Here is a 27,949-nt window from a genome sequence, read left to right on the forward strand (position 1 = left end):
CATATCCTCCTTAAGTTGGACATATCCAAGGCATTTGATTTTGTATCTTGGTCATTTCTGTTGGAAATATTGCGTCATGTGGGGTTTGGACAGCGGTGGTGTGATTTGATATGCCTGATCCTGTCTATATCCTCAACACAAGTGTTGGTGAATGGTGAGCCGGGAGAGACTATTGTTCATCACCGAGGTCTTCGATAGGGGGACCCTCTCTCACCTATGATGTTCATATTGTTCATGTATGTTCTGAACTCAATGATTAGGTATGCAGCACAAAATGAGTTGTTGCATCCGTTATCAATTCAGCAAGCCCGGCATTGGGTCTCCTTTTATGTTGATGGTGCGGTGCTTTTCTTGAGGCCTTTCAGTATGGACCTGAATGTGGTCAGGCATCTTCTTGAGCTGTTTGGACACGCCTCTGGTCTTAGAACTAATTTGTCCAAGAGTTCGGTTTCCCCTATTCATTGTACAAATAAGGAGTTGGCCCTCACTGCTGACATTCTATCTTGCCCCATCAAGAATTTTCCCTGTACTTACCTAGGCCTTCCACTCACAATTGGCAAACCAACCAAGGAGGTGTTGTTGCCTTTGCTTGATAAGGTGTCTGATTACCTACCAGGATGGAAGGCATCACTAAGGAACAGAGCTGGGAGGCTGGTAATGGTGCGAGTGGTTCTAACAGCTGCCCCAATATATCATCTAATAGCTTTGGATCTGCCTAAATGGTTTTTCAAGGCTCTGGACAAAAAAAAGGAAAGGAGAGGGTTTCTTTGGAAGGGCTAAGAAAAGGCCAATGGGGGCAACTGTTTGGTAGCTTGGGAACGAGTACAATGACTGATTGAATATGGAGGTCTTGGGAGGAGGTCTTGGGATCCATAACCTTGAGCTACTTGGCTGTGCTTTGAGTATTCGCTGGCTTTGGGCACAAAAAACTGACCCTGGTCGACCATGGACCGGCCTTCCAGTTTCAGTTCCTCGCAAGGCCCAGGCTCTTTTTGATGTAGCCATGGATGCTATAGTTGGCAATGGGGAAAAAATCCTTTTCTAGTCTGATAGGTGGTTGGATGGTCATACCATGGCTGAGATAGCTCCCAATCTTCTCAAAACAGTCACGAAACGAACGGTCAAGTGGAGGACGGTGTCTCAAGCTATTCATAACAGAGCATGGGTTAGTGACATAAGAGGGGCTCTTACAGTTGAAGTCCTGATCGAGTACCTTCACATTTGGGGTATTGTGGATGGCCTTGTTTTACAACAGGATGTGCCAGGTCAGTACAGCTGGAAGTTATCTCATGATGCCTCTCACAGCAGCAAGTCTGCTTATGCGGCCTTCTTTGTGGGCACCATTAAATTTGGTCCACGGAGAAGGATCCGGAAAAGTCCCCCCCCCCCCCCCCCCCCCCCCCCCCCCCCCCCCGGCGCACTGTAAGTTCTTTATTTGGCTAGTGTTTCATAATCGGGTCTGGATGGCTTACCGGTTGGCTAAAAGAGGGCTGGCCCATCCAGAGGTTTGTCCCTTTTGTGATCAGGGAAATGAAACAATTCATCACTTGCTGGTTAGCTGTGTGTTCTCTCACCAAGTTTGGGTCCTAATTTTCAATCAGTTGAACCTGCTGCAATTGGCGCCTGACCCCTCGGTGACTCGTTTCTCTGGTTGGTGGCGGAAGGCAATCCCAGCAGCCCTAAAGGAAATAATAAAGGGACTCAACTCTTTGATAATTTTGGTTTCTTGGGAGGTGTGGAAGCACGCAACGACTGTGTTTTTTAAAATGTGAGGCTGAATATTCAGGAGGTCATTAGTTCTGTAAACACAGAGGATGGCTTTTGGTGCATGGCTGGTGCTCCAAAGCTTGGCCAGCTTATGTCCAGATTGCTGCCCGCTGGAGCTTAAGTTTTGGTGTGTGCTGATCGCCCCCCCCCCCCCCCCCCCCCCCTTCCAGCCTGTGGTGCGGCTATAAGCTATTTTTAGTGTAGCATGTGTGTGTGGTGTCCTGGTGCTCGGGTTGGCTTCACCTGACTCGTGTTCTGAGAGACCACCGATTGGCCAAAGCAAAGAGTTGGCACAAGAGTTTCTTTGCAAGCCATGAGTTCTGAGGGATCAGCCTCAATGTTGGACAAATCCTCTCCATTTTCCAAATCGGAAGAAATATCCTGATGCTGAGAACCCTCACAATCTTCTTGGTGATCTGAGGTGTCCCCACGCAGCCTCACTTGCTCTTCCAGCTCTTCAGGAGTCATTAACCTCGCAGTTTGCATAATACGAGCCACTTAGATAACATATAAAAGTAAATCAAAACAGCAAGTGAAAGAGCAAAAGGTAGGAAAGAATGAAAGAAAAGGATAAGAATAATACCTTTGAAGCTAGAATGATCAATGCAAGGAGCCGAAAAGCACGAATCTCAAAGTGCTAAAACAACAGCGAACAAATTCTCAGCAAGACGCGAGGATAACCTCGAGCAACCCATACCCCCACCTTTTATAAGGGAGTTAGCGGGTGCGAAGGGACACCTCGAACGGCGACCTGAATTCGAAACGACACCCACTTAGAAAGTGACACGTCAAGCCTCAACAATCACCATTGGCTCATTTCTCCTCCGACGCTCGAGGTTCGGCCCGTCGGAGTCGACCCTCACCCACGAGGGGCTACTATTGGGAATCGCCAAAACCTAAACACCCTCGAGCGCCGTCCACAACATAAGAAACTCTTTGACCTCGCAAGTTCTACATCAAGTATAAAGAGGCGCGGAGCCTTTCTAGGTTCGCGAGTTCCAAACTGAGAAGTAAAACTCAGTTACCCTCGAACGTTGTTAACAAGTCTCGAGACTAACCTCGCAAGTTGTACGTCAGCGGCAAGGGAGCGGAACCCCTTTAACCTCGCATGCTGTATGGAGGCACCTCTTATAGTAAATCTCGTATCCTTGCACCACCTCTGCTCCTATGAGGACTCGAGGGTAGTGATTGACAACAATATAAAGTAGGTTATGAATCACTATAAAAGGGGAGCCCTACCGTATTGTAAAGACCCAACCGTATTGTAAAGACCCAACGCTTTTTCAATCAAAGGGAAGGTTTCGTTTCATTTGTGAATCTAAAAGGCCGAATATTCAGGAGGTGCATGGCTGGTGCTTCAAAGCTTGCCCAGCTTATGTCTGGCTTCTGGTGCATGGCTGGTGCTTCAAAGCTTGCCCAGCTTATGTCCAGATTGCTGCCAGCTGGAGCTTAAGTTTTGCGCTAATTGGGCTTCGAGGTTGGCTATACGCGAAAAAGCTCGCCCCCCCCCCCCCCCCCCCCCCCCCCCCAGCCTATGGCACGGCAGTGTCCTGGTACTCGATGACACGCAGTTCTCCTGCGTGGTTTGAGGGGGAAAAAAAGGCAATGATAATTGATTAGTCCATGATGCACAGGCCAAGCAAAACACAAAGATATCAAACACATTCACTGAACATTGCAAAGCAATGACCTCCATATATTTTTGACAGAATAACCAACCATTAATGTTCATACCAGGAACATTAACCATACAAAAGCAAGCATACAAAATAATTGCCGTCCATACAAGCAGCCATACAGCATACTGCTGTCCATACAGGCAGCCATACGAGTAGTTTTGATGTCAATATCAGCTAATAGTTCTCACAGGCCTAGCAATTAACAGTGGACTTTGGTTTCACAAAGACCAACAAAATATTCTGGTACAAAACAATCTGACAAGGAAGAACGTAGTACAGATTAGCTTCAGCTTTAGATAAACTGGAAATCAGAACATGATGAATATATCTCTGATCAGAAATGCAGCAATTGCTCTTGCACATACTTGGAACATAATATCTTACAAATAAAGTTTTTATTTACACTTGGCCAAGTAAATCTAAAACAAATGTGAATACAATTATACAGCTGAACCTGAAGCAACATTACTACAATGCTGAGTATACAGTACAGGTTGAGTACTCTCCATAGGGCCAGAAGAAGTGATTTATATGGTTAGCTCCATCACTCTGCAGTTTACACATTGAGCCAATTTGTTACACAAAAATGAAGCCAGATAACACTCCAGCACAAGAAGGGCAGAAGCATGTCAAATGGAAAAAAAAAGAGAAACTTGTATCCTGAGTCCTGATTTGCTCCAAGGAAAAGTATCTATTGAAACTGCCAGTTCAGACCATTGTAAAATCCATTCCATGCGTGCCACTGTCAGACAGAAAATATAGCTACGCTAAAGGTAAAGAAAATAATGATCATCCAATGGAGTAATAGGAGTTCAAAACAATTCTGTATGTTTAGCATAATTGCATCGGAAAGTCCAACAACAATGTTCATGCTATCCAGGATAGGACGCACATTCTATATTAAGGGTTTGCAAGTGGAGTACTGAACAGAATTCTGATGGGGGCAGTGGCTGTGAGGTTGTGAAGACTCGACAAGTCCATCATCTGAACAATGTCATGTAAACCTTGTCTTGTTTATGCAATGCATTATGGATGGGGGCTCAACAGCCCTGGAACTCTAAGTAGTACTATTATTATGTCTGGTTGGTTGGGAAAACGAAAAAAATTCTAGCCTAACATTTGACACAGCAAGTGATAAATGCATACAGGGCTTGTTTGGATGCAGCCCTGGACCCTTTGCCTGAGAATCTCACCTGCCTGTAAGCTGTCTGCTATTGCTTGCAAGATTGCCTGACCAGGCAATTTTGACGAGGGCTGCATCCAAACAAACCCACAGTGCTGCATTTCAAAACAGAAAGCATTGCTATGAACAGTTCAGCAATCCACGAAAGAAAAACGGCTGCCACCACCAAAAGGTCACCCATAAATCACAAGGAAACATAGAAAGGACATTATGGCACATTCAATGGCACATGGAGCAACGGTTCAGTTGCAGTATAGGCCTAGATTCATGTGACTACGAACTATAGAACATGTACATAGTTTGTGCATACCGATTTAGTTATCTGATGGTCATCTTCAGAAAGCACATTCTAGTTGCTCTGCCACTTTAGACATTCTCATCACCATGAGACTGCTCATATACTTGTATATCTTGAGGATAGAATGGAGGCATAAATAAGCTCGACATATCCCAGCAGTCACCTGATGCCAGTGTATGCTGCAAGTAAATGTGATTAAAGAATAATTAGATTCCACAGACATAGCGAATACAATTTGATTACATCTAATTGAAATATTCAGTCAGTATCTAGAAATGGCTTCAAACAGTATCAGTAACATCATAGCTAAGATGGAAATAATCTTCAGATGTGATACAACAGAATGACTTAAATAGATAGCATAAATAGATCACACCATTATTGAAAAAATTCCTGAAATAAAATTAGACGTGAAAATTGAACAATATGCATAGCAGGGCAATACATATGATACTATCTAACTTACATTATCATATTCAGGAGTCATTGCCATCCCTTCTGTGCAAGCTCGATAGTATCCCGGATTCAGAGACCATGAAGGCGTACAAGGCTCGAGTTGATCATAAGGCATGTGCATATAGGGTTGTATCTCGTATAATTGTCCCAAACTCTCCAAATTATCAACATTATTTTGACTGTTGTATATTGAGAAGTTCTACATCAGGTTGAAGGTGTAATTTAGTTCATAATAATCATAATGACTGATAAAGGTAAGACATGCTACATATACATGGGCTTGGCCTGAAGAAGCAAATTAATTTATCAATCCAGATAATCCAGGGACACTAGGAAAGTATGTTCCATAGAACCAAAATGAAACACAAAGCAATGCGGCTGCCAGATAACAAACCTCATAGTACTCCAACTTGTGAGAAGAAACTGTTTCCGGAGGCTCAACATGAAAATGTAGTGGTTCTTCACCAACATGCTGATTGTAGCTAAAAATAGGTTGAGACGAAATCTTACTGTCTTCATTGTAAGAAAAGAACTCCTGCTTGTAATATTAAAAAGGTTATCAGAAGCAAAAAAGTTCGTGCTGCATCAGTTTGAAAGGTTCAAAGTAATGGATCATAGGTTAACTGAAACATCTAGCTCCCAGTACATTAAAAAAATGCTTTGATTATTTTGGCGCTTCTTGGCTACTGCACTTCTTTCTACACACCAAACTCTTTATTTATTTGACAAAGATAGCACGAATCACGTGGGGTAGTTACACAGAACTTGCATGCATATGTCTAACTCGTTCAGTGACAGATAAATCAAATAGTGCAGTTGATTGATTAAACTGTCGAAGCAGAAACGCATAAATGAGCTAAGGCCCATGCTACCAAGACTGATTCACAATTCCACTCTCTTATTGATTACTCATGTGCGATAGGTACCTGATATTGAGATTCCTCCTCATTGTAGACCTCCTGGTAGCTCTGATTAGGGAACCAGGTAGTTTCATCTGAAACACCATAGGATTGTTCATAAGAACTATCATAGGAAGGGTATGTAGGCTGTGCATATGCATACGTCTCCTCTTCTGTGTTCCCATACCAAGACAATCGCTGTTTCCAAACAAGCACACGGCAGAGGAGGCCCTAACCCGTCAGTAATAATTAATAAATCCATGTCAGTTCAGAAAATTCAGAACGGCGAGAGTTGTAATTGCTCACATTGCTCTGATAATACTGCTCCTCGCTGGTGTCGTGCCACTCCACAGTCCCAGTGGCCGGCGGCGCCACCTCGACGACGACGGCGTCCTCGACGCCCCCCTTCCTGTTGGCGTACACCGGGACCCCGAGGCAGTCGACCCCGATCCGGCGCTCCCCGTAGCCGTCGGAGTGTCCGAAGAGGTAATCGAGCCCCCGCATGCACTGCCTCCAGTAGTCGCGCCCGCACGCCGAGCGGCACGGCGCCCCCGGCAAGAACGGCCACCCACGGAACACCTCCGGCGTGGCGTAGGCCGGCTGGTAACGCGGCGCATCCCCGTAGTCGTACGGCTTGGGCCAGTAGTACGGCTCCGCCACGGGCGGCGGGGGCGAGCTCGGCCGAGGCTGCGCTGGCGCAGGAGGCTGAGGACGTGGGGACGGCTGGTGAGGAAGCGGAGATCGCGGCTGCGGAGCGGTGGGAGCGGGGACTGCGGCGGGCGAGGAGACGGGGTAGCACGTGGCGGGGGAGGGCGGGAGCGGGGAGCCGTAGGTGGCGGAGATGTCGTAGCCGCCGGCGTAGGGGTGCGGGTTGTAGTCGTCGAACTCATCGTCGTCTAGGTACTCGTCGGCCATGGTGGAGGGTGGTGGTTACGGCCGGGCCGTGGGGATGGGAGGGTGGGTGTTGTGGAGGAGGGGATCGAAGTGGGAAGAAGTGGGAGGAGTGGAGAAGGAACAGTGGGACAAAGGGTCGACGACGAGGCGGCGGCTGTACCGGCTGGTGGCATGTTAACTTCGCCGCTTCGGGATGATGGCGACGTGCGCGGGAGGCGTAGGCTGGAAGGGATTGCGGCGTTGCGGCAATGCGGCCTCGCTCGCGGGGAAGGAGACGGAGCCACGCCTGCCATTATTGCGCCGCACTGGGAGGTGGGAAGTGTGGGCCTGGCGTGCTCGACGCTTCGGCCGTCAAAACGCACGGTCACGGCACCACGTGGCACGTGCCAAGTTGCCACGTGGGAGCTCGGATCCCAGCACCGGCAGACAGTAAACACTATCCGGCGAGTCAACGGAGATCCAGTGCAATCAGGACAACGCTTTCTACGAGGCCGACGATCCGCCGGCGGCGAGCGGCGGCAACTCCGTCCGGGACTCCGGGGGCTGCTCGTGGGTGCGGAAGAAAGGTAGAATAGACACTTGGGTCCCTAAATGTTCCACAAAGGGTCAATTTCGTACCTCATCCTCAACTTTTAGATTGACTTTTATTTTTTATCAAACTCGTCCTTATGTTGATATGCTGCTCTAATTTAGCATAACTCTAATGCAAAAAGTTCATTTTGCTCTTAACTCATCTAGATCAAATTAACATTTATGTGCTCATACTCCCATAATACATACACATAACAATATTTTTTAAACTAACAGAAAATATGGTGTCTAAAAGTATATTTGCTCATACTCTTTAAAAAGTTACATAGGTTGCATTGGAAAGGACAAGTTTTGTGAGGAGACGAAGAAAAATGCACAAGCTGCTGGTATTAATGTAAGTTATAAGTTTGCTTTTGTTAATTTTTTTTTCTTCTTCATGCAATGATTTTCACCCTTTTTCACCACTAGCTGCTTAACGTTGGCATTTATACAACAGGCCCATTATCATGAGGATGAGAATGCTCTGACGGGCACATGTGCGGTCTGTGTTGTTGGTGGCGAAAGGTATGGTTCCTACATTGTCTTCACTAACAAAAGTGACTTAATTTTAACGAATTTTCTTCTATCTATAACCAGGTCACTCATTGCAAACCTGTCCGCAGCAAACTGCTACAAGTCTGAACATCTGAAGAAACCAGAGAATTGGGCACTTGGTAATGAAAATGGATAGCTAGAGTTGCTTTTTGTGATTTCCACCGTTATTTTCTCATGGTACAGACAAGGTTCACATGTTGTTTGGGCAGTGGGCACAATGTTACAAAACATCCTGCTTTGAATTTTTCCATTGTGCAGACATCTTGTGGATGTCCAGCTTAACATAAGTACATTTATAGCTTTGCATATAGCCAAAATTTTGAGTGGAACTGCACCATTATTCTTCATTTTCTGGGGTTTATTTTTAAGTAGTACTTTAGTACAGGGGGCGTAAGCAATTTCCAAATGTTATCTTATAAAATAAGTTCATTTGCTATGTTTCAGTTAACAACATAGCACCTTCTGGTACCTAGCTTATCAAGTCATTGTTGGCAGTTACTTACAAAGCATCTTTGCTAATTATTTGCACTTGGTGGATTTATATTATCGATCATGTTTCCTAACAATGATACTCCTTAATTGTAGTTAAGAAGGCAAAATATATTTATATTGCTGGCTTTTTCCTTACTGTGTCACCGGATTCTATTCAACTTGTTGCTGAGCATGCTGCTGCAACTAACAAGGTAAAATGGTGCCAGTAAAAAGAGACTGTTTTCCATTGATATCATTTCCATTGATGGCCATGTTTGCAGGTGTTTTTGATGAACCTTTCCGCTCCCTTTATCTGTGAGTTTTTCCGTGATGCCCAAGAGAAAGCTCTTCCGTAAGTACTGGAAACTGCATGCATAATTATGTTATGTGACCTTTATGTGAGAGCAGTATATAAAAGGTTCAGTTTGGGGTGCAAAGCTTTATTTCAACTCTCTTGCATGTTAGTTTTTTCCAATATTTTGGTGCGCTATATAAAATTTATGATTTTCTTGCTGTTTGCAAACATAGGTACGTGGACTACATCTTTGGAAATGAAACTGAGGCAAGGACCTTTGCTAAAGTTCGTGGTTGGGAGGTAAAGTTTCATCTTGTGTTGTAATTTTCACCTGGTTAGAAAGTTGTAATAAATTGCTCCGTAAAAAATTGTAGACTGAGAATGTGGAGGAGATTGCTCTGAAGATCTCACAATTGCCCAAGGCTTCAGGGACACACGAGGATTACTGTGATCACTCAAGGCCGTGATCCAGTAGTTGTGGCTGATGATGGAAAGGTAAACCTCCTGCTTTCCATGGTTGCGTATTGGTTCACTGATAGGCTTCATTGCATTGTGATTATTGTGAATTTTACATTCTGTTGAAAATATATAGATTATTTGCGGCACAATATCAGTCGTGACAAAGTTAACATTCACGTAATTATTGTGTATTGAACCTTGGCTACTCGAGGTAAATGTTTATCCTGATCCCTGATAATCTTAAATAATACGGTGCTTGCAGGTGAAAACTTTCCCCGTGATCCTTTTGCCTAAGGAGAAGCTTGTGGATACTAATGGTGCAGGTACGCCGTAGCTTTCAGTAGTAATAATGTTAAATTATGTGCTGCAGTTTTCTTTTCTTGAGCAGCTGAGCCATCCTCTATTTCAACGTAAACTTCGTAGATACGTACCACTCTATTGAAACAACACAGTTGACCATTACAGTAAATGATTCTCGCATACGCTTTTGATGTTTACTATGTTCGCGTCGTGCTAGTTACTGAATCTAAGCATTGTTTGGTAGGTGATGCCTTTGTTGGAGGCTTTCTATCTCAATTGGTTCAAGAGAAGAGCATCGATGAGTGTGTCAGAGCTGCTTGCTACGCCGCGAATGTTGTCATCCAGCGTTCAGGCTGCACTTACCCTGAAAAGCCCGACTTCAATTAGAGCGATCTCTAGCATATTGAAGACATGTAAGGCCACAGTTTTTGTGACATTTCCTCTGTATAACTCTGCTCCTCAGCAGATCTGGCCAACATTATCTATATCAATCTCTAATTTGCGGCATATCTGTACTTATCCTTGTGGCGCGTCCTTAGCCTGGTTTGATTACTCTTGCTTATTTTTAGCACCCGTTACATTGTTTAGATGCTAATTAGGAGTATTAAACGTAAACTATTTACAAAATTTATTACATAAGTGGAGGCTAAACGGCGAGACGAATCTATTAAACCTAATTAGTCCATAATTTGACAATGTGTTGCTACAGTAAACATTTGCTAATGATGGATTAATTAGGCTTAATAGATTCATCTCGTCGTTTAGCCTCTACTTATGTAATGGGTTTTGTAAATAGTCTACATTTAATACTCCTAATTAGTATCTAAATATTTGATGCGACATGTACTTTTAAGCAAAGGAACCAAACGCGGAACGACAAAAGTAATCGTACAACCCTACATCCTTGACATCTGACAGCGTGTTAAGTGTTAACATGTTCAAAGCAGCTTTTTCGGACTGCTCCAAATCCTGGCGAGGCAGGACACCGGGATGTTTGGATACGAGGTGCTAAACTTTAGGAGTGTCACATCGGATGTTCGGACGCTAATTAGGAGGACTAAACATGAGCTAATTATAAAACTAACTGCAGAACCCCTATACTAATTCGCAAGACGAATCTATTAAGCCTAGTTAATCCATCATTAGCAAATGGTTACTGTAGCACCACATGTCAAATCATGGACTAATTAGGCTTAATAGATTCGTCTCGCGAATTAGACTCCATCTGTGCAATTAGTTTTATAATTAGACTATATTTAATACTCCTAATTAGTATCAAATATCCGACGTGATAGGTAAAGTTTAGAAGGGTGTATCAAACACCCCTGAAGCCAGAACAAATTCACAGGACGACAATCCGAGGAGAGTAGAAGACGCACAGGTGCCGTTGACGCCAAAGCAGCACCCAACGTCTGTGCTGTTTGGGTCGCCACTCGCCAGCACCAGCAACACAAGCAAAGCACCAGCAACACAAGCAAAGGCGTGCAGAAACGTGCTGCCAGGCCGCCGAATCCTAACCGCAATTGAGGAAACAACAGTTGAAGGTACGCAAACGCCATAAATTTTAGTCCTGCTTTCATTTTCGGATAGTGACAGAGCAAGACAGTACAGTAGTAACCTACTAACTAAGGAATAGTTATGTGTGACAATGATGTTTTAGGGATGTTTGGATCCCGGGCTAACCTAGGAATAGCTGTGTGACAATGATGTTTTAGGGGTGTTTGGATCCCCGGGCTAAATTTTAGCTCCTGTCACATCGAATGTTTGGACACTAATTAGGAGTATTAAACATAGGCTAATTTCACAACCAATTTCACAACCTGACAGAGTACCTCTCGCAGGCTGCCTCGCAGTCGCCACCATGATAATACAACACGCGGGGATCTCGCCACATCCGCCGTTGGACTCCACATTGCTCTCATTGCCTCGAAGAAACACCGCGCAGGGGGGGCCTCGCCACGCCCGCCACGGTACTCCACGTCATGGATCCATTTCTTTTGTCGCCGTCAGGGTGGAGAGCAATGTTGCCCCGCTTCCCTAAATCTCCATCAATCAGCCGAGCTGCCGCCGCAGGTCGACCTCGCCTCGTTGCTTCACCCGCGCACATAGCCTCCGCTGTCGTGTCAGCGAGTCAAAGAAGTTGCTTGCACCGTCTTCTAATGATGTACCGCACCGGATGATCCAGCCAAACTGAGGAACCCATCACGATCCGCTGCAAGCCTAGTCGTCCCACGATGCTGTTGCCGCAAGCGCCATCCTCCGACGCAGTCCCATGCCACACTGACCGTTGCTAAGTAACGCCAGCCGCCGCGATCCGCTACAAGCAACCAAATTCGACAACCATGCGACAACCCTTGGCCGCCACCATAACTGCGATTGCCTCCACGTGGGCTCGGTAACACCCGTCCAGTTTGCGAGGAGCAGCGAGGGGCGAGCACCACGGCCAGTGCGGCAACTGCGAGCTACGAGCACCACCGCGGAGAGAGAAAGTGAGGTATGAACGTCTGAACGAAATGAGCGGTGCGGAGAGGAAAGAAAATATCTGGAAGCAACTGATAAGAAGGATAAGGACGTCCGATCTTTTGTGCCCGCGTCGGACGTATACTTCCTAGCATTTCCATACTAGGAAAAGCTAGGGAGACAAGGTTCTTCAATTGGCTGACGAGTATAAGGCCCCGGGATCGCTCTGGGTAGATGATCATAATGGGTGCCATGGGACCAAAAATTAATGCTCCATGCTCCGTTCCACCACCATAAGAAACTGGCATCCAAGCTCCAGAATTGCTCATTCCTCCACAGCTAGTCTCCCGCGCTCTTCTTCTACCATCTCGCATCGCGTCATCTCTATTCCATCACCGACAGCCCAGCGAGATGGCGTGCAACACGGCCATTGTCACGAGCGACCCGCTAAACTGGGGCAAGGCGGCCGCGGAGCTGACGGGGAGCCACCTCGACGAGGTGAGGCGCATGGTGGCGCAGTCCCGGGAGCCCATCGTGAGGGTCGATGGGTCCAGACTGCACGTTGGCAAGGTGGCGGCCGTGGCCGCGGCCAAGGACGCCTCGGGCGTCGCCGTCGAGCTGGACGAGGAGGCGCGCCTCCGGGTCAAGGCCAGCAGCGAGTGGGTCCTCAGCTGCATCGAGAACGGCGGCGACATCTACGGCGTCACCACCGGCTTCGGGGGCAACTCGCACCGCCGCACCAAGGATGGGCACGCGCTCCAGGTCGAGCTGCTCAGGTAGTTCGCGCTGCACTAGAGTAGAAGTACAGCACAGCACTGGAGGAGCCACTGGCGACGTCATTCGGTAGTTGCACGTTTGCAACCTGCAATTAGCCAATTACTCTGTTTGCTACACCTTCATCATTTAAGTAGTATGGACTAGCAATTTTAAAATACAATATCAAGAACTTCTAAATATTATATTTTTTAGGCAAAACACAAGAGCTTATATTAATCAGAGACACGAGTACATTTTTGGTAATTACATCTGCATCCTAGGTGGGGCATAGGTAATCCAAACATGATGAGTACTACCAGCTTAGCTAGCTTAGCACAAACGTGTGCAGATAAGTTTGCATCCCAATTTACATGAGTGAAAGAAACAGAAATAAAACTATAACTCAGCTCTTGGACATCATGCCATATGCAAACGACTATGGCATGTTTTGAACAACAACCAAACAGAGCCTTAAGCTCTAACTACGTATCAGGGACGTAGCCAGAAAAAAAGTGCCATTGAGGTCACTTATTGTAACTACAAGCTCCAGTAGGGTGTCGATCACTAAAAGTACCTTGATTTGCATGGATTAGCACAAAATTCATCGGGATCATTAGGCCCCTTTGGATACAATAGCATCGCCCCTACCCTGGATGGGCAGCAGGGCAGGTTCTACTCTGAGTAACCGTGAAACATAACAAACCGAGAGTTGCAAACTTCTTGCATGTTGGACTAGCTTTTTATGGCTGAGGTTAATTACCGTGCTGAAGTTAAGCTCTGTTTTCTTCTCTCCAACCAGGTATCTCAACGCTGGAATTTTCGGCACCGGCTCCGACGGCCATACGCTACCGTCCCAGGTATCACGTGCAGCGATGCTTGTCCGCATCAACGCCCTGATGCAGGGCTACTCCGGCATCCGCTTCGAGATCCTCGAGGCCATCGCCAAGCTCATCAACACCGGCGTCAGCCCGTGCCTGCCCCTCCGTGGCAGCATCACCGCGTCGGGGGACCTTGTACCCTTGTCCTACATTGCCGGCCTCATCACCGGGCGCCCCAACGCGCAGGCCGTCACCGTCGACGGCAGGAAGGTGGACGCCGCCGAGGCGTTCAAGGTCGCCGGCATCAAGGGTGGCTTCTTCAAGCTCAACCCCAAGGAGGGCCTCGCCATGGTGAACGGCACGTCCGTTGGCTCGGCGCTCGCGGCCATGGTCTGCTTCGACGCCAACGTCCTCGCCGTCCTGGCCGTGGTGCTGTCCGCCGTCTTCTGCGAGGTCATGAACGGCAAGCCCGAGTACGCCGACCACCTGATCCACAAGCTCAAGCACCACCCGGGCTCCATCGAGGCCGCGGCGATCATGGAGCACATCCTTGATGGTAGCTCGTTGATGAAGCACGCCAAGGAGGTCAACGCCATGGACCCGCTCCTGAAGCCTAAACAAGACCGGTACGCGCTCCGCACGTCGCCGCAGTGGCTCGGCCCCCAGATCGAGGTCATCCGCGCTGCCACTAAGGCCATCGAGCGTGAGATCAACTCGGTCAGCGACAATCCGGTCATCGATGTCAACCGCGGCAAGGCGCTGCACGGCGGCAACTTCCAGGGCACCCCCATCGGTGTGTCCATGGACAACGCCCGCCTCGCCGTCGCCAGCATTGGCAGGCTCATGTTCGCCCAGTTCACCGAGCTGGTGATCGACTTCTACAACAACGGGCTGCCATCCAACCTGGCCGGGAGCCGCAACCTGAGCTTGGATTTCGGGTTGAAGGGCGCCGAGATCGCCATGGCGTCCTACTGCTCCGAGCTCCAGTACCTTGCCAACCCGGTCACCAACCACGTCCAGAGCGCCGAGCAGCACACCCAGGACGTAAACTCCCTGGGCCTCATCTCCGCTAGGAAGACAGCCGAGGCGGTGGAAATCCTCAAGCTCATGTCCTCAACGTTCATGATCGCGCTGTGCCAAGCCGTCGACCTGCGCCACCTCGAGGAGAACCTGAAGAGCGCCGTCAAGAACTGCGTGAAGACGGTGGCGCTGAAGGTGCTGACCACGAGCCCCGACGGCGAGCATTGCAGCGCCCGCTTCAGCGAGAAGGCCTTGCTCGCGGCCATCGACCGCAAGGCTGTCTACAGCTACTACGATGACCCCTGCAGCGCCAGCTCCTCGTTAATGATGACGATCCGCGCCGTGCTGGTCGACCACGCCCTGGCCAACGGTGAGGCCGAGAACGAAGCTCGCGCGCCCATATTCTCCAAGATCACCAAGTTTGAAGAGGAGCTGCGAGAGGCCCTGCCAAGGGAGATGGAGAAGACCCGTGTGGCCTTCGAGACCGGCACCGCGCCGATCGGCAACAGGATCAAGGAGAGCCGGTCGTACCCGCTGTACCGTTTCATCCGCGAGGACCTCGGCGCCGTGTACCTGACCGGCGAGAAGCTCAAATCCGCTGGTGAGGAGTGCAACAAGGTGTTCCTGGCCCTCAGCGAGGGCAAGCTCATCGACCCCATGCTCGGGTGCCTCAAGGAGTGGAACGGCGAGCCCCTGCCCATCTGCTAAGCACGGGCGAATGCCACGTATAGTACGACGAAGAGGAGCAGACCACAGTACTCGAAAAATAAAGGAAGTAGCATTTCAGGATTTGGAAGGCTTCTTATTGTTTGTGACTTCGCAGATCTTCTCTGTTCGTCCTATTTGAGCTTGATACACTGATTAGTATAATCGTGTATTATGTTGACCAATACAACAGTGTACGAAGCTCATACTCCGTCCTGAAAATAAGTGCAACTTTAACGTTCAAAAATTTATCTTACGAAATATGATTTGTAGCTTTTCGACCAGCTAGATTTAATCGTCTTTGTTTTTCACTTTCCAAGCTACGTACATATTTAATGACTGATTTTTTCTTACCAAGGTGCATGCACATTAAATCGCTGGTTTTCCTCCCTTTAAAGATTTGGTTCATGAAGGTGCATGCGGCATGTTTGGTTAACTAACCTCTTTGATTAGGGGCAAATAGATCATTTCTAGTGACTACTAGTTTTCCTTAAAAATTCGAGAAACGCACCTTTCAAGATGAAGATAGTACTATTCGTATGGCCTAGACATGTCGCCCGACCTCCCCCAGCTGGTTCCTGAGCCGTACGTGTGTGATTGACCGACAGGATGGCGCCTCTCCCATTTGCTTGCATCGCCAGTGTTCTACGGTGCACATCGCCCCAGCTCCACTGGTTCGCCTATGCGCTGCGGCTCGCCCTCTCGCCTTCTCCTACAGTCCTGCTCCGTACGCGCGTGGTGTGACCGACGGGACGGGTGGACAGTGGCTGCCCATTTGCTTGCGTCGCCAGCATTCCACGGCGTGGGCGCCTCACTTTTAGGTGAGGGCTACGTGCTCTTGCAGAGTCTCACATTTGCTCATTCCGTCCGTTGGAGACCTTGGTCTCTCCTTTGTTCTTCCCTCTTGCTTTCTTGCTGGGTCTCCGATCCGACGGCAGCGGCGGCACACAGTCAGCTTGAGGTGCCGACAGCGCATAGCGCCTCCTTCTACACCTCCCTTCAGCCTTCGTCCATCCCCGACGCCTGCTGTCCACCGCTCGCCGAGGAACCAACACAATGTTCGCGCTAGCACTGCGCAAGGTGCGCGCGGGTGCAACGAAGACATGGGACGTGCAAGCGTGGGCAGCTCCCTCACACCCCCGAGCGACCTCCCATGGCGCAGAGCCCACCGGCCATCACCCCAGCAGCTAGAGTGGCCGTCAATATAGACAACGCCCAACCTGCTTGAGGAAATGCCTCCAAGGTAAGCCGGTCACTGAATAGTTTGTTTTTTCAGTTTTAGCAAGTACCAACGGATGTGTAGGGATATCTCATATCAGTCAACTCTATCCATTTTCTATTCACAGCGAAGATTCTTCACGCCCTATTCTTGCTGTTACAAGTTGCCATGGATTTGTGGCTCACCAAGGAGCGACACCAGGCGAGGATGGGTTGCGAGGATGTGTTGTGCCATGGCTAAAAAGACCACTCGTTTGTGCTGTTGCCGGAGCAGCAGGTACAACATTCCTTTCATTCACTTTCTGCTGCTCCGAAGGCTACTCATGGATTCTCCCGGTCGGATTTAGTGATCGGCAGTCCACTAGGGGGTTATCCATGTGGTAGATTTGTAGTCGGGGGAGATCGTAAGACCAAGAACTCGAATGGTAACACAATGGTGCAAGATTAAGACAGGTTCGGGCCTACAGAGAGTAACACCCTACGTCCTATGTTCTGGTGGATTATATTGCAAGTATGGGATACGAAGGGTCAATGTGCGTTACCCTTGAGAGGGGCCACCTTATATAGGCTGACGACCTAGGGTTACAATCGAATATGATATAAGTCTAGTCGGTTGTTACATAGAAAACAATCTAAGTCGGTTTACAACAAGTATCCCGTGATATCCGGGTAGAATCCGTTCACCTGACCTTCGGTTTATAACATAGAATCCTAGCAATCTATGTTCTGGTCTATCTTTTTTTTCCTCCCTGCGCTCGCGTGCACCGCGCGAGCCAGGCCTGGCAGAATTGGCCGATTCTCTCGTTTCCCCGAAGCCTGGCCGCGGGGTGCCTTTGCACGCGGAGAGCCTGACTCGATGCCCAGATCAGACAACCAAACTAACGTTACCCTGCATCCCGCGAACCTGGTTTGGCCGCATGCAAGAAACCAATCACCCTCAAAAAGTTTGTCACGCCACTCCACCTTGAGCCCTCTGATCTCTTACTGACCCCTCGCTACTCTAACCGCAAGTTGAAATTTCCTCCATCACCACGAAATCTTGTAGCCACACGAATGCCACCCCTAATAATGTGGCCAAGAGCCACTAATCGATCCAATCGCCATATCTGGATCCATAATGGACCTAGAAATAGAATTGGTATATGATCCGTAGAAAATTAGTTCACAGATCACAATCCTCCATCTCGTGTTACGGTCTCATTTTGTCATATCTAAACTAGATCGACCCTTTTCTGCACTCGATTTGGAAGGAAACATTCGGCGAAGGCATGAGGTGGCCGTAGAAAATTAGTTCACAATCCACCATCGTCCACATGCTAATCTCGTGTACGCGGTCAAGCAGTAAGAAGTCCGCCGTTGGCGTGGACCGAGCATGGAGTCCCTTCCAAGCCTCTGCGCCAGAGCAGCAACTCCGGTGCCCCCGGCCAAACTCTGAAAGCAACGCGCGCGCCCCCGGAGAGCACCGATTCGGCTGCGGCGAGCTCGGCAGCGGGCATCCTTCCCTTCCCCCCTCCCCCTCCAGTCTCCTCCGTCGCGAGCAGCCGAGCAGAGACCAGAGCATCTCCTTCTCTTCCTTGCTCGCGGCAGATCCCGAGGCGGCTCGCATTTCCTGCCCGCTGCGCCCGTCCCGACGACACGCGATCCCAAGGCCGAGGTCAACTCAAATCCACCACCCCCACGCCCGCCTTAAACTCTGCCGCGCCGCGTCGCCCACACCCCGCCAACCCTCGCGCCACGACGCAGTCGCCGCAGCAACAGCAGATCCACCACCGACGCGCGCGGCGCGCACCGAGGCGCGGAGCCCTGGATCCCGCGGAGCAGGAGGCGGTCAAGCCGTCGCCCACGCCCCCCGGCCGCATCCGCTACCGCACGCCCTCCTCACCGGACCTCCTCCTCCCCACCGACGCCAAGATGCGCCCGCGCTACTCCGCGCTGCCCAACGGCCGCCAGGACACGCTCGCCGACCGCCTCCACCGATACCGCGGCGTCCTGCTCGTTGTCCTCGCACCGCTCGCGCTCGTCTCCCTCGTGCTCCTACTCATGCCGCGATCGCCCGCCTCCTCGGCAGCCGCCTCCAGGAGGTCGGGGCCCTTGGACGGCGCCGCCGGGGGTAAGAAGTACGCCGTCATCTTCGACGCCGGGAGCTCAGGGAGCCGCGTCCACGTCTTCTGCTTCGACGCCAACCTGGATCTGGTCAACATTGGCAGCGAGATCGAGCTCTTCGTCCAGGTATATAAACTGGCCAAATAGTACTAGCAATGTGTTCATCTATTGGATCTGGATCTCGTTCCTATCTAGGAGTACTCATCTTAACCTCTCCCCCCCTCCCGCCTGCAGAAAAAACCGGGACTTAGCGCGTATGCCAGTGACCCGCGGGAGGCTGCCGAGTCGCTCGTCTCTCTCCTTGATGAAGCCAAGCGAGTGGTACCTGCGGAATTGCGCGACCAAACGCCTGTCAGAGTCGGGGTGGGTGGCACAACGCACCAGTACATTTTGTAATTAATGCTTGATAATGTTCTTATTATTGCCTTCTTCCTCTATCCACTCGCAGGCCACCGCGGGGCTGAGAAATTTGGGAGCAGAGAAGTCTGAGGAGATCTTGCAAGCGGTAAATTTCTCTTATATCATTCTTTTTAGTTTGATTACAATGATCGTAATTCTTATTGACTGAATTTGACCATTGCTGAATCCACGACCGGTGCAGGTTAGGGATCTTCTTCGTGAAAAGAGTTCGTTCAAAAACCAAGCAGATTGGGTTACGGTTCTTGATGGATCGCAGGAAGGTGCATACGAGTGGGTATGATGCTCTGGCCTTATCTAACCATTGCTCTTGTGTATTCACTTCCCTGCTGATTCTCAGAAATGTTTGGCTTGCCACCATTCAATGTAGCTCAGGCTCTGTATTGATGATATTAGCTAGCATACCTGCAATCATTTGAACTTACAAATGTTTCAGTGGGCAATCAATCTGTCAATCTTTTGAAGAACCGATATCCGGCATGCTGCATATATGGTAGTATATAAGAGAGTTCAAACCAGTGTAGATTCATAAAAGTTAATTAGTTTAAATTCATCAAGTTCTAATACAACAAGGTGAGTACTATAGAGCTTTTGATATCTCCTGTTCATACACTCTGATTATCCATGTGAGGTTTTAGGATTTATTCACAGTTAGTGCGAAAAATCTTTTGGGTCTTTCCTTTTATATTCTGAGTTTACTCCAGAAACAAGTAACATGCATTACTCTTCTCCCCTGTAGGTTACTATCAATTATCTGTTGGGAAATTTGGGAAAGACTTATGCAGACACAGTTGGAGTGGTCGATCTTGGTGGTGGATCTGTCCAAATGGCATATGCGATCGCAGAGAAGGATGCAGAAAAGGTTCCTAAACCATCTGACGGGGAAGACACATATGTGAAGAAACTCTACCTGAAAGGAACCACATATAATCTTTATGTTCACAGGTCAGTGTTACAAATTATTCAGCTTTGCGTGATTACTGCTGTTTTAAAAAGTTCTTCTACTTTATGAACCTTGCATGTGGTAACTTCCAAAATTTATTTAAACTCTCAGTTGTGTTCCAGTCCTGTAAATCCTTTGTTTCTCCCTTGAATTCATAGGTCATAGTTTCACCAAAAAGCAGGTGTTGTAGTTCTGAAAGCGGTAACTCAAGGGAATTCTTATGTAATTACAAAGGCAGAAATAGCACAAAACTTATGCCAGAGCAACCTTAAGGGCATATTACGCCATTGTGTGTAAAAGTGTGACCTAAAAAACCAGTATTTTAGTACTGTTTCAAGGTGTAAAGTCATGCACGAGTGTTTTGTATGCATTTTGGTGAGTGTCTATTCCAAACCACACCACATGATTATGAGTTATGACTACGTTTTTTCCAGCTATTTGCACTATGGGTTGCTGGCTGCTAGAGCAGAGGTCTTAAAAGCTGGCGATGGCAATGGTTACAGCAACTGTATGTTAGACGGATATCAAGGTATCATTGTTTACTTCTACTTTACTCTTTCCTGTCATGGGTTTCCTTTTTGTGTGTTATAATCATGTATTAGCTCCCTGCCAATGAAGTTGATTTATCCTTATTTCTGATACTGAAAAGATGGCGGTGAACTTTGTTAAGTTTCTTCAATATTTTGTACAATAAACAGATAATTTCGTATTTTGTAACAAAGTCAGGTAGCTGTTTCCCTCGATTTCATTCTATATCTGACTACTGTTATCATTCTTTGAGATAAGAGCTAAGTCCATCATTAAGATATTGTTATAGTGCTGATTATGACTGTACTCATAGATACATAACAAATACATGCGCAGATAAGAGATTATGAGCCTGGTTGGATTTGCAGTTTAACTTTCTACATGGCATGCTTTCTGCCATAACTCTGTATGTATGATCATCTGACTTTTTACTGACTGCACATACTTGTATTGGGTTTGTGTTTGTAGGGCAATATAAGTATGGCTCTGAAACATTTGAAGCCTCAGCTTCACCTTCTGGTGCAAGTTATTCAAAATGCAAGGATGATGCAGTGAAAGCTCTTAAAGTGGATGAAGCATGCACCCACATGAAATGTTCTTTTGGTGGCATTTGGAATGGTGGCGGTGGTGCTGGACAGAAGAATCTCTTTGTGGCATCGTTTTTCTTTGACAGGGCTGCTGAGGTAAGGTTCTGCTGCTACTGATTCTTCTAGCATTGTGTCTAAAGTCTGAACTTCTGAACTTGATTCCAGCTGGTTGGTATTCTTTGTTTTATCAGTATTCATTTCTAACCATCTCCTGGTGTCTGGTCAGGTTGGATTTGTAAACCCCAAGGCAGCTGTGGCTAAGGTTAAACCCTCAGATTTTGAACAAGCTGCAAAGCGTGCTTGTAAGTTGAGCGTGAAGGATGCCGAAGCTGCATACCCTGGTGTCCAAAAGGATAACCTTCCATATATCTGCTTGGATCTCGTTTACCAGTACACATTGCTTGTAGATGGATTTGGTAAGGCCTGATCAAATGAAAATAATCAGAATACCATGAAGGTTTAAAGAAAAAAAATCTCACTTATTTTGCTTCCGTTCTCACAGGCGTTGATCCAAACCATGAGATGACCTTGGTAAAGAAGGTGCCTTACAACGGAGCATACGTTGAAGCAGCATGGCCTCTTGGCAGTGCCATTGAGGTTGCATCTTCATAGGCAGAAAACAGGTTATCAGGGAACATGAGAAGGTGTTGCCATCGTGAAGTTTTGGGTGGAGAGGTTTTCCTATACGATCAGTGCTGAGCCTGCTAAAATCACCATTTTGTCATTCAATTCATTTGGCCTCCTATACTATAGCTTTATACACAAGGGTAGTCTCTGTTGTACTTCGTCCCAGCTGCCATTGTGAGCACTATTTTTTGTACTAATGCAAGTAAGATGAGAGTCTCTATCATTCTTTTTGACCTCTACGAAGAACACAAGGATGTGCATAAAACACATCATTCGCTCACTGAGAAATGCATAGATGTATCGTCCATTGACTGAAGATATGACCTTCGTCAGTAATTAAAAACGGATACTGAGGCTTGGCCCTTTGTAACTGAAGATTGACTTTATGTGGTTGTGGCTGTGCTTGAGATAGCTTCACCAGGATATATTGTGTTCGTCGTCTCGCAGAGACCGTGCCGGCTGCCTGCAGTCGTCCTGCGCTCCTGTTGAAAGACGCAAAGAGCTTGAGGCTTGATGGTTTATTGGGCTCCTCCCCGGTAAAGATGGGCTTGCCATCGTTGAGTTGCCGTCGCAATTTTGCCTATGGCATATTCGCATTGGTGTGCATGTGGATCCGGCGGCTACTGCTGTGTGCTGTCCTGTGGTTGAGTGGCTCTCAGAGGAGCAACACCATGGGTAAAACGTAAAAGTCCATTGTGTTCAGGGAATGAGTTCTGATGCGTCACGGGTGAGGTAAAAACAGGGACAAGTCTGAACTTGAGCAGCCAATGGGGAGAAGTGCTGTATGGAACGTGGCACTGGGTCTCGAACAAGTGCAATTCGTTCCACGACTTTTTGAGTGCCCGGTGACCGTGTGGAAAACTTTACATGTGGATGACTCCGTCAAGTAAGAAAACCATTGCGTCGACCTCACCTGAAAATGGAGTGTCAGGTGTAAACAAAGCTGAAACCACCACGTCACGCGAAAGGCTATCTCCGGACGTCACGCCCATGATTTTTTGGTCTGTTTCATCGATGAATGGATAGAATTTTGGCGGGACGAATGGGTCGAAACTTCTTTGTACCAGCTTCCTTTGTCTGAAATGACCTAAAGTATTTCTGGTACTACCCCCATTTATTTTGTATCACTAGCTCACACATGCTTGCACTATAAGGCAGTTTTTCAAACTTGAAAACCACAAATATTCAAGCTTCACCTGGAAAGAATTAATCAAAGGAGTGTTGAACTATGTATAGGCCAAGGAAAGTGATCAATATATATGAACTGAATTTGAGCTGTTTATTTGGTCATCACAGGAGTATATTCTATCCTCTTACCACTTGTAGAAGCTATCTGGAATCATACACTTTGCTGAAGGAGCTCCTACCAGAGAATCATCTGTATCCATCCATCCTTTTCCACAGCCGTCATTTTATTATTCGTCGAATTTCTAGTGCAATGGCGGCTACCACAATACTAATGCTATTTCCCGGAAAAGAAAAACAGCTTTACTTACTAGTGTAATAAAAGTAATCGCTGAAAGGTCAATCCACCACTCAACCACTGTGAAAACGGCGCGCCGTGAATTGCCATCCACAACACCTGAATGAAATCGCATGCGCCATTGTACCATTTCCAGAGCCATATGTTTTTCAAAATAACACTACTCTTGTTGCAGCTAATGATCTTTTACCGTATACATTAATTAATTTCCAGTAAAGAATCATTATTGATGTGGCTACATATACTCGTAACTAGAAGCAGTAGTACATGAGATGAGAATGAGATCAAGCTCCAGCTAGCTTTGCGCTGTGCCTGAAATGAATAGTACATACAACAGTACATAGGAGAAAAAAATCGCATGCCTAGGCGTAGTACTTGTTCAATACTAGTTCTAGTACAATACTACAATACTTCTTCATCGCACGATCCATCTTAATGCGCATACCCGAATTCTTTCTTCTCATGTCGCCGCAGGTGACGGATCCGTAGACTTCTTAATGATCATCATCAGTTCATTCCGAACTAAAAGTCAATTAGAACTGAGGAAGCATGTGATGGTTGAGGCCGCCCAGCACGGACGTCGTCGTCGCGGGCAAGCCGCTCGCCGGCTGCGGCGCGTCGAAGCACGACCCGTTGAGCCTCTTGGCCGCCGCCGGCGGGTGGATCATCGCGGCGCACTCGTCGTCCGGGCTCAACATGGTCTTGCGCTTCCCGCCGGCGGCCTGGGTCGACGGCGAGTAGATCGTCGTCAGGTCGGGGTGCGCGCTGCTGTCGCCGCCGACGGCGAGGAGCTGGTTGAGGGACGGGTGCACGGCGAGCAGGTCCTGCTCGGCCGGCGTGGTGGTGTCGAAGATCTGCGCGAGCGCGTACTCGTCCAGTAGCTCGGAGATTGAGGGGATCTTCGGAAGCCTCGGCAGCAGCGCCGGCGGCTGTGGTATCATCGCGCTGCTGGCGGTCGTGCTAGTTGCACCGCTGCTGCTGGTGGGCGCGTAGGCGAAGCCGCAGAGGTCGTCGAAGCCGCCGGAGGAATTGGGGTCGTCGTGGTCCAGGTGCTCGTAGTCGGCGAGCGGCGGCACCATCGGCGACGCCTGGCCGGACTTCCTGTAGATCCGGCACAGCACCCAGTCGTCCAGCTGCACGCACCAAGATCGATGTCATCAGAGTCATGTCATGGCCATCGTTGTCAGCGGCCAGCTAGCCGGCCGCCTACCCAACTCGCAAATCATCCACGATACATGCATAGTATTCTAGTGATGATAATATAATGCGTGCGTCTAATTAATTAATCTTGTATCTATGGTTGCGTGCACCGGCAAGCTGCCATTCACGGCGACGCTAGTGCCGCGGTGTGCATGATGATGGGAAGGGCAATTTGGTCAACGAAAAAGCAGTGGCGACCAGCGGCGCGACGACTGGTGCAACGCAGGCAGCGTGCATGCGGCCGGCATGACACACGAATGCTGTTGCAGTCGTTAGGAACGAATCAAATTGGGCACGCGTGCGTGCACGGACGCCATGAGGAGACGAGACTGTGGTCATGGTCGGAGCTCGGAGGTGACGCAATAAGCACACGTACCCTCATGGAGACGTTCCTGAACTTGGATGGCGGGCGGTAGGCGGCGGCGAGCGGGTTGTTGGCGGCGGCGAGGCGGTACTCGTGCATGATCCAGTTGGTCTTGGTGCCCCTGGGCGGGCGGCCCTCGTAGAAGACGAGCGCCTTCTTGACGCCGACGCTCTCGCCGGTGGTGGCGTCGTGGATGGGCTTGTCGGTGCCGGTGGCCTTCCAGTAGCCGGACCCCGCCGCGCGGTTGGGCCGGATGCCGTTCGGGTACTTGCGGTCGCGAGGGCTGAAGAAGTAGTACTCGCCGTCGCCGTACAGAGCCTTGGCTGCAGCAGGCGGTGGATCATCGATCAGCTCTGTCGTCGACGACATATCCATGATCATGATGATGATCAAGCAAGCAAGGCAATCAAACTTACATGGGAGGTCCCATGGGTTGAACTTGTAGATGTCGACGTCGGCGATGATGGGGACGGGGCACGGCGCCGAGGCGGCGCGGTTGCGGAGGTAGTGCAGGATGAGCTCCTCGTCCGTGGGGTGGAACCGGAACCCCGGCGGCAGCTGCGACGTCGCCGCCTGCGCCGCGGACATCATCTCCATCCACCGATCGATCCCCTCAACGAGAAGGCTGATCTGAGGGATCAATGGAGAGAGAGAATCACCTCGACAATATGGATGGATCGATCGATCGAGTTGGGAGCTACTAGGTAGTAGCTAGACCAGCAGCTCGTGGAAGAAGATCGAGTGGGGAACTGACTGAATGAACCTCTCGGGGACGAAGGGATGGGCCGCTTATATGCTTGAGCCCGCCTTGTCCGTTAGCGTGACGAGGCCGCGGCTGCCGCAGTGGCAGTCTCGCGATTGTGCGGGGCCCCCGGGGGGTAGAACCGGAAAGTACAGCGGGCTGTCGTTTGATTCGTTATTCCTCACGTCCGGCATGACTCGTGGGGGCGTGTGGCGTCAGCTGAAGGTTGGGGGGGAATGAATGATCGGAGGACGTTGCAGCCAACGGCGCCCGGCGGTGGTGACCGGCCCAGCCACCGCAGGCAGCGCTGCCTGCTCATCAATCTCCTGTGATATCTCTCCGCCATAACTGCTGCTTGCTACCTTCCTTAAAACTGCAGCGTGATTGGTTCGTCGAGTGCCAACATATCCAGCAGGCAGGCAGCTGCCTGCTTACACTGTGCTGCGCGCCTGCTTAATTCTAGATGGTAGTAGTATCTCTGGGACGTGAGGGTACAGCTAGCTTCACTCAACGGTCCATGCATGATTTGCGCATGCGTAAGTGGTTTTAGCACAAGTATTAGCTAGTAGACGTTGAACGAAAAAGACTCGACCATATCACAGAAAGTTATTAGTTTACAATAAGGAGACACTAAATAAACATACTATATGCTCGCCTTTTCCTAGCTTGTACATGCATATAGGTCTCAAGACGTGTACTAGCTAGGTACCATTAATTTTCATCCGACTTATTGTATACAGTATACCAAAGAATTGCAAGCTCGTGCATGCGCGCAGAAACTAGCTAGCTAGCTCTTGTTCTTGCGGTATACTGCAGTATAGTACGTGCATGTGGTTTCGAGAACAATTAAATTTGCGACCATGCGAAAATCGAACAGAGTACCGGCCGGTGTGATTTTTCAACGCTAAGCCGTGGTGAACATGTTCTTGCGCCGATAATTAATAAATATCAGGAATTATTCGTATGTCACATCCAATGGGTGGGGCTTCCATTGCATTGCTAGCTAGCTAGCTGTACTGGATAAATGAATGAACTCAGCGGGGCTGCTGGTCCTTGTCCATCCAAAGGCCAAACTCTCCCTTAACTCCGGAACTCAAGTGGTCACGTATACTTGTTGGAGTATAAGTGAATTGCCCACGTCTTCTTATTAGCTTAAGCTTTGGGGTTGCGCACCTCTCTTCATCAGCTTAAGCTTTTGGGTTGAACTGGTTGGTGCATGCAACTTAATATGGTATCAAGGCCAGAGGTCTCGAGTTCGAATTCTGGCGAGCGCGATTAAATAAAATAATTTCAACCCACTCCAATCTCCACGTATGCGGCCTGAGGGAGCCTGCATGTGAAGGAAAGTGTGTATATTTAGATCTTGTAAGGAGTACACATACATGCTGTCAGTCCATCACTTCGATAAAATTACTTAATATATGCATAGAAAAAACGTTCAACAAAAAACCTGAGTACATATGATAAAAATGTACTTTATTGGAAAAGTGAGTATCTGAATTATCAACACATTTTCTTTTATATATATATATATCCATTTTCCATAAATTAATATTTAGATTTCCCGAGTTTCTTTTTTCAAATGGCTGATAGCCATTGTTCATTTTTCACATTTTTCTTAAGTGGACGAGTGTTTTAATTTATAGTTTAATCATTCCCCGAGGTTGAAAATAAATTAGTAAAAGAATTTCAAACCATCATCATCCAGTCTCCATGAATACTGAATAGTTATAGAATTGTCTCAATTAGAAATGATGAATTATCTGAATTTGGCTAAAAGTTCCTAGCCATTTGAGAAGTTTATCATTAGAAATGTTCTGGAAATTCTAAAAAAACTCCTAGCCATTTGAGAAGATTCTAAAGAAAATGACTTGGGAAATCTTGTAGTCAATATCATCAAGCTGTACGCATGCATGAAAGTACCCGGTAGCCATGCAAGCGTGTCGTGTCATCAGAGCTTAGCTAAGCCTAATGTAGGTGCGCGTGCTCAAGTCGAGATTACCTACAGTACGTCGTCTGGATGCACCAAACATCTGCTTGGCAACTAACTGATCACAAAGAATCCATCTCTCTCCGAAAATATATATGTGGAGCCAGTTGAACAAGCCAAACAACACATCAATTGCCAAGAGATTTGTATGGTACTGAAAGG

The 27,949-nt window shown here is 48.2% G+C and overlaps 4 protein-coding genes and 1 pseudogene across 11 annotated transcripts; 3 read left to right on the forward strand and 2 right to left on the reverse strand.

The window, feature by feature from the left end:
• Positions 1-3,777: 3,777 nt before the first annotated feature.
• Positions 3,778-7,440, reverse strand: LOC117846370 (uncharacterized). Of its 8 annotated transcripts, none has more exons than XM_034727518.2 (7): positions 6,589-7,418; positions 6,310-6,513; positions 5,778-5,921; positions 5,394-5,582; positions 4,940-5,106; positions 4,640-4,724; positions 3,778-3,995 (listed from the first exon to the last, which is right to left on the reverse strand). In XM_034727518.2, exons 1-5 carry the CDS (start codon positions 7,195-7,197, stop codon positions 4,996-4,998), a joined length of 1,257 nt encoding a protein of 418 aa, XP_034583409.1. In that variant the 5' UTR covers positions 7,198-7,418; the 3' UTR covers positions 3,778-3,995; positions 4,640-4,724; positions 4,940-4,995. The 8 variants fall into 8 exon arrangements, with proteins under 8 accessions (XP_034583409.1, XP_034583406.1, XP_072147801.1 ...); XM_034727515.2 differs by having other exon boundaries at positions 3,778-4,188; XM_072291700.1 differs by having other exon boundaries at positions 3,778-4,188; positions 6,310-6,480; positions 6,589-7,414.
• On the forward strand, positions 7,196-10,333 carry LOC117844509 (adenosine kinase 2-like; annotated as a pseudogene).
• Positions 10,334-12,482: 2,149 nt separating this feature from the next.
• LOC117842291 (phenylalanine ammonia-lyase) lies at positions 12,483-15,857 on the forward strand. The gene is made up of 2 exons (XM_034722681.2): positions 12,483-13,062; positions 13,842-15,857. Exons 1-2 carry the CDS (start codon positions 12,698-12,700, stop codon positions 15,586-15,588), a joined length of 2,112 nt encoding a protein of 703 aa, XP_034578572.1. The 5' UTR covers positions 12,483-12,697; the 3' UTR covers positions 15,589-15,857.
• A 2,314-nt stretch (positions 15,858-18,171) lies between these two features.
• Positions 18,172-22,383, forward strand: LOC117845404 (probable apyrase 2). Its single transcript, XM_034726435.2, has 9 exons — positions 18,172-19,032; positions 19,141-19,269; positions 19,355-19,411; positions 19,508-19,600; positions 20,063-20,268; positions 20,701-20,795; positions 21,263-21,477; positions 21,608-21,797; positions 21,884-22,383. Exons 1-9 carry the CDS (start codon positions 18,715-18,717, stop codon positions 21,991-21,993), a joined length of 1,413 nt encoding a protein of 470 aa, XP_034582326.1. The 5' UTR covers positions 18,172-18,714; the 3' UTR covers positions 21,994-22,383.
• Positions 22,384-23,657: 1,274 nt separating this feature from the next.
• On the reverse strand, positions 23,658-25,829 carry LOC117842829 (NAC domain-containing protein 58). Its single transcript, XM_034723353.2, has 3 exons — positions 25,472-25,829; positions 25,068-25,378; positions 23,658-24,624 (listed from the first exon to the last, which is right to left on the reverse strand). Exons 1-3 carry the CDS (start codon positions 25,650-25,652, stop codon positions 24,025-24,027), a joined length of 1,092 nt encoding a protein of 363 aa, XP_034579244.1. The 5' UTR covers positions 25,653-25,829; the 3' UTR covers positions 23,658-24,024.
• Between the last annotated feature and the right edge of the window lie 2,120 nt (positions 25,830-27,949).

The sequence above is a fragment of the Setaria viridis genome, chromosome 2 (assembly GCF_005286985.2).
Source record: "Setaria viridis chromosome 2, Setaria_viridis_v4.0, whole genome shotgun sequence".
Lineage (NCBI taxonomy): Eukaryota > Viridiplantae > Streptophyta > Magnoliopsida > Poales > Poaceae > Setaria > Setaria viridis.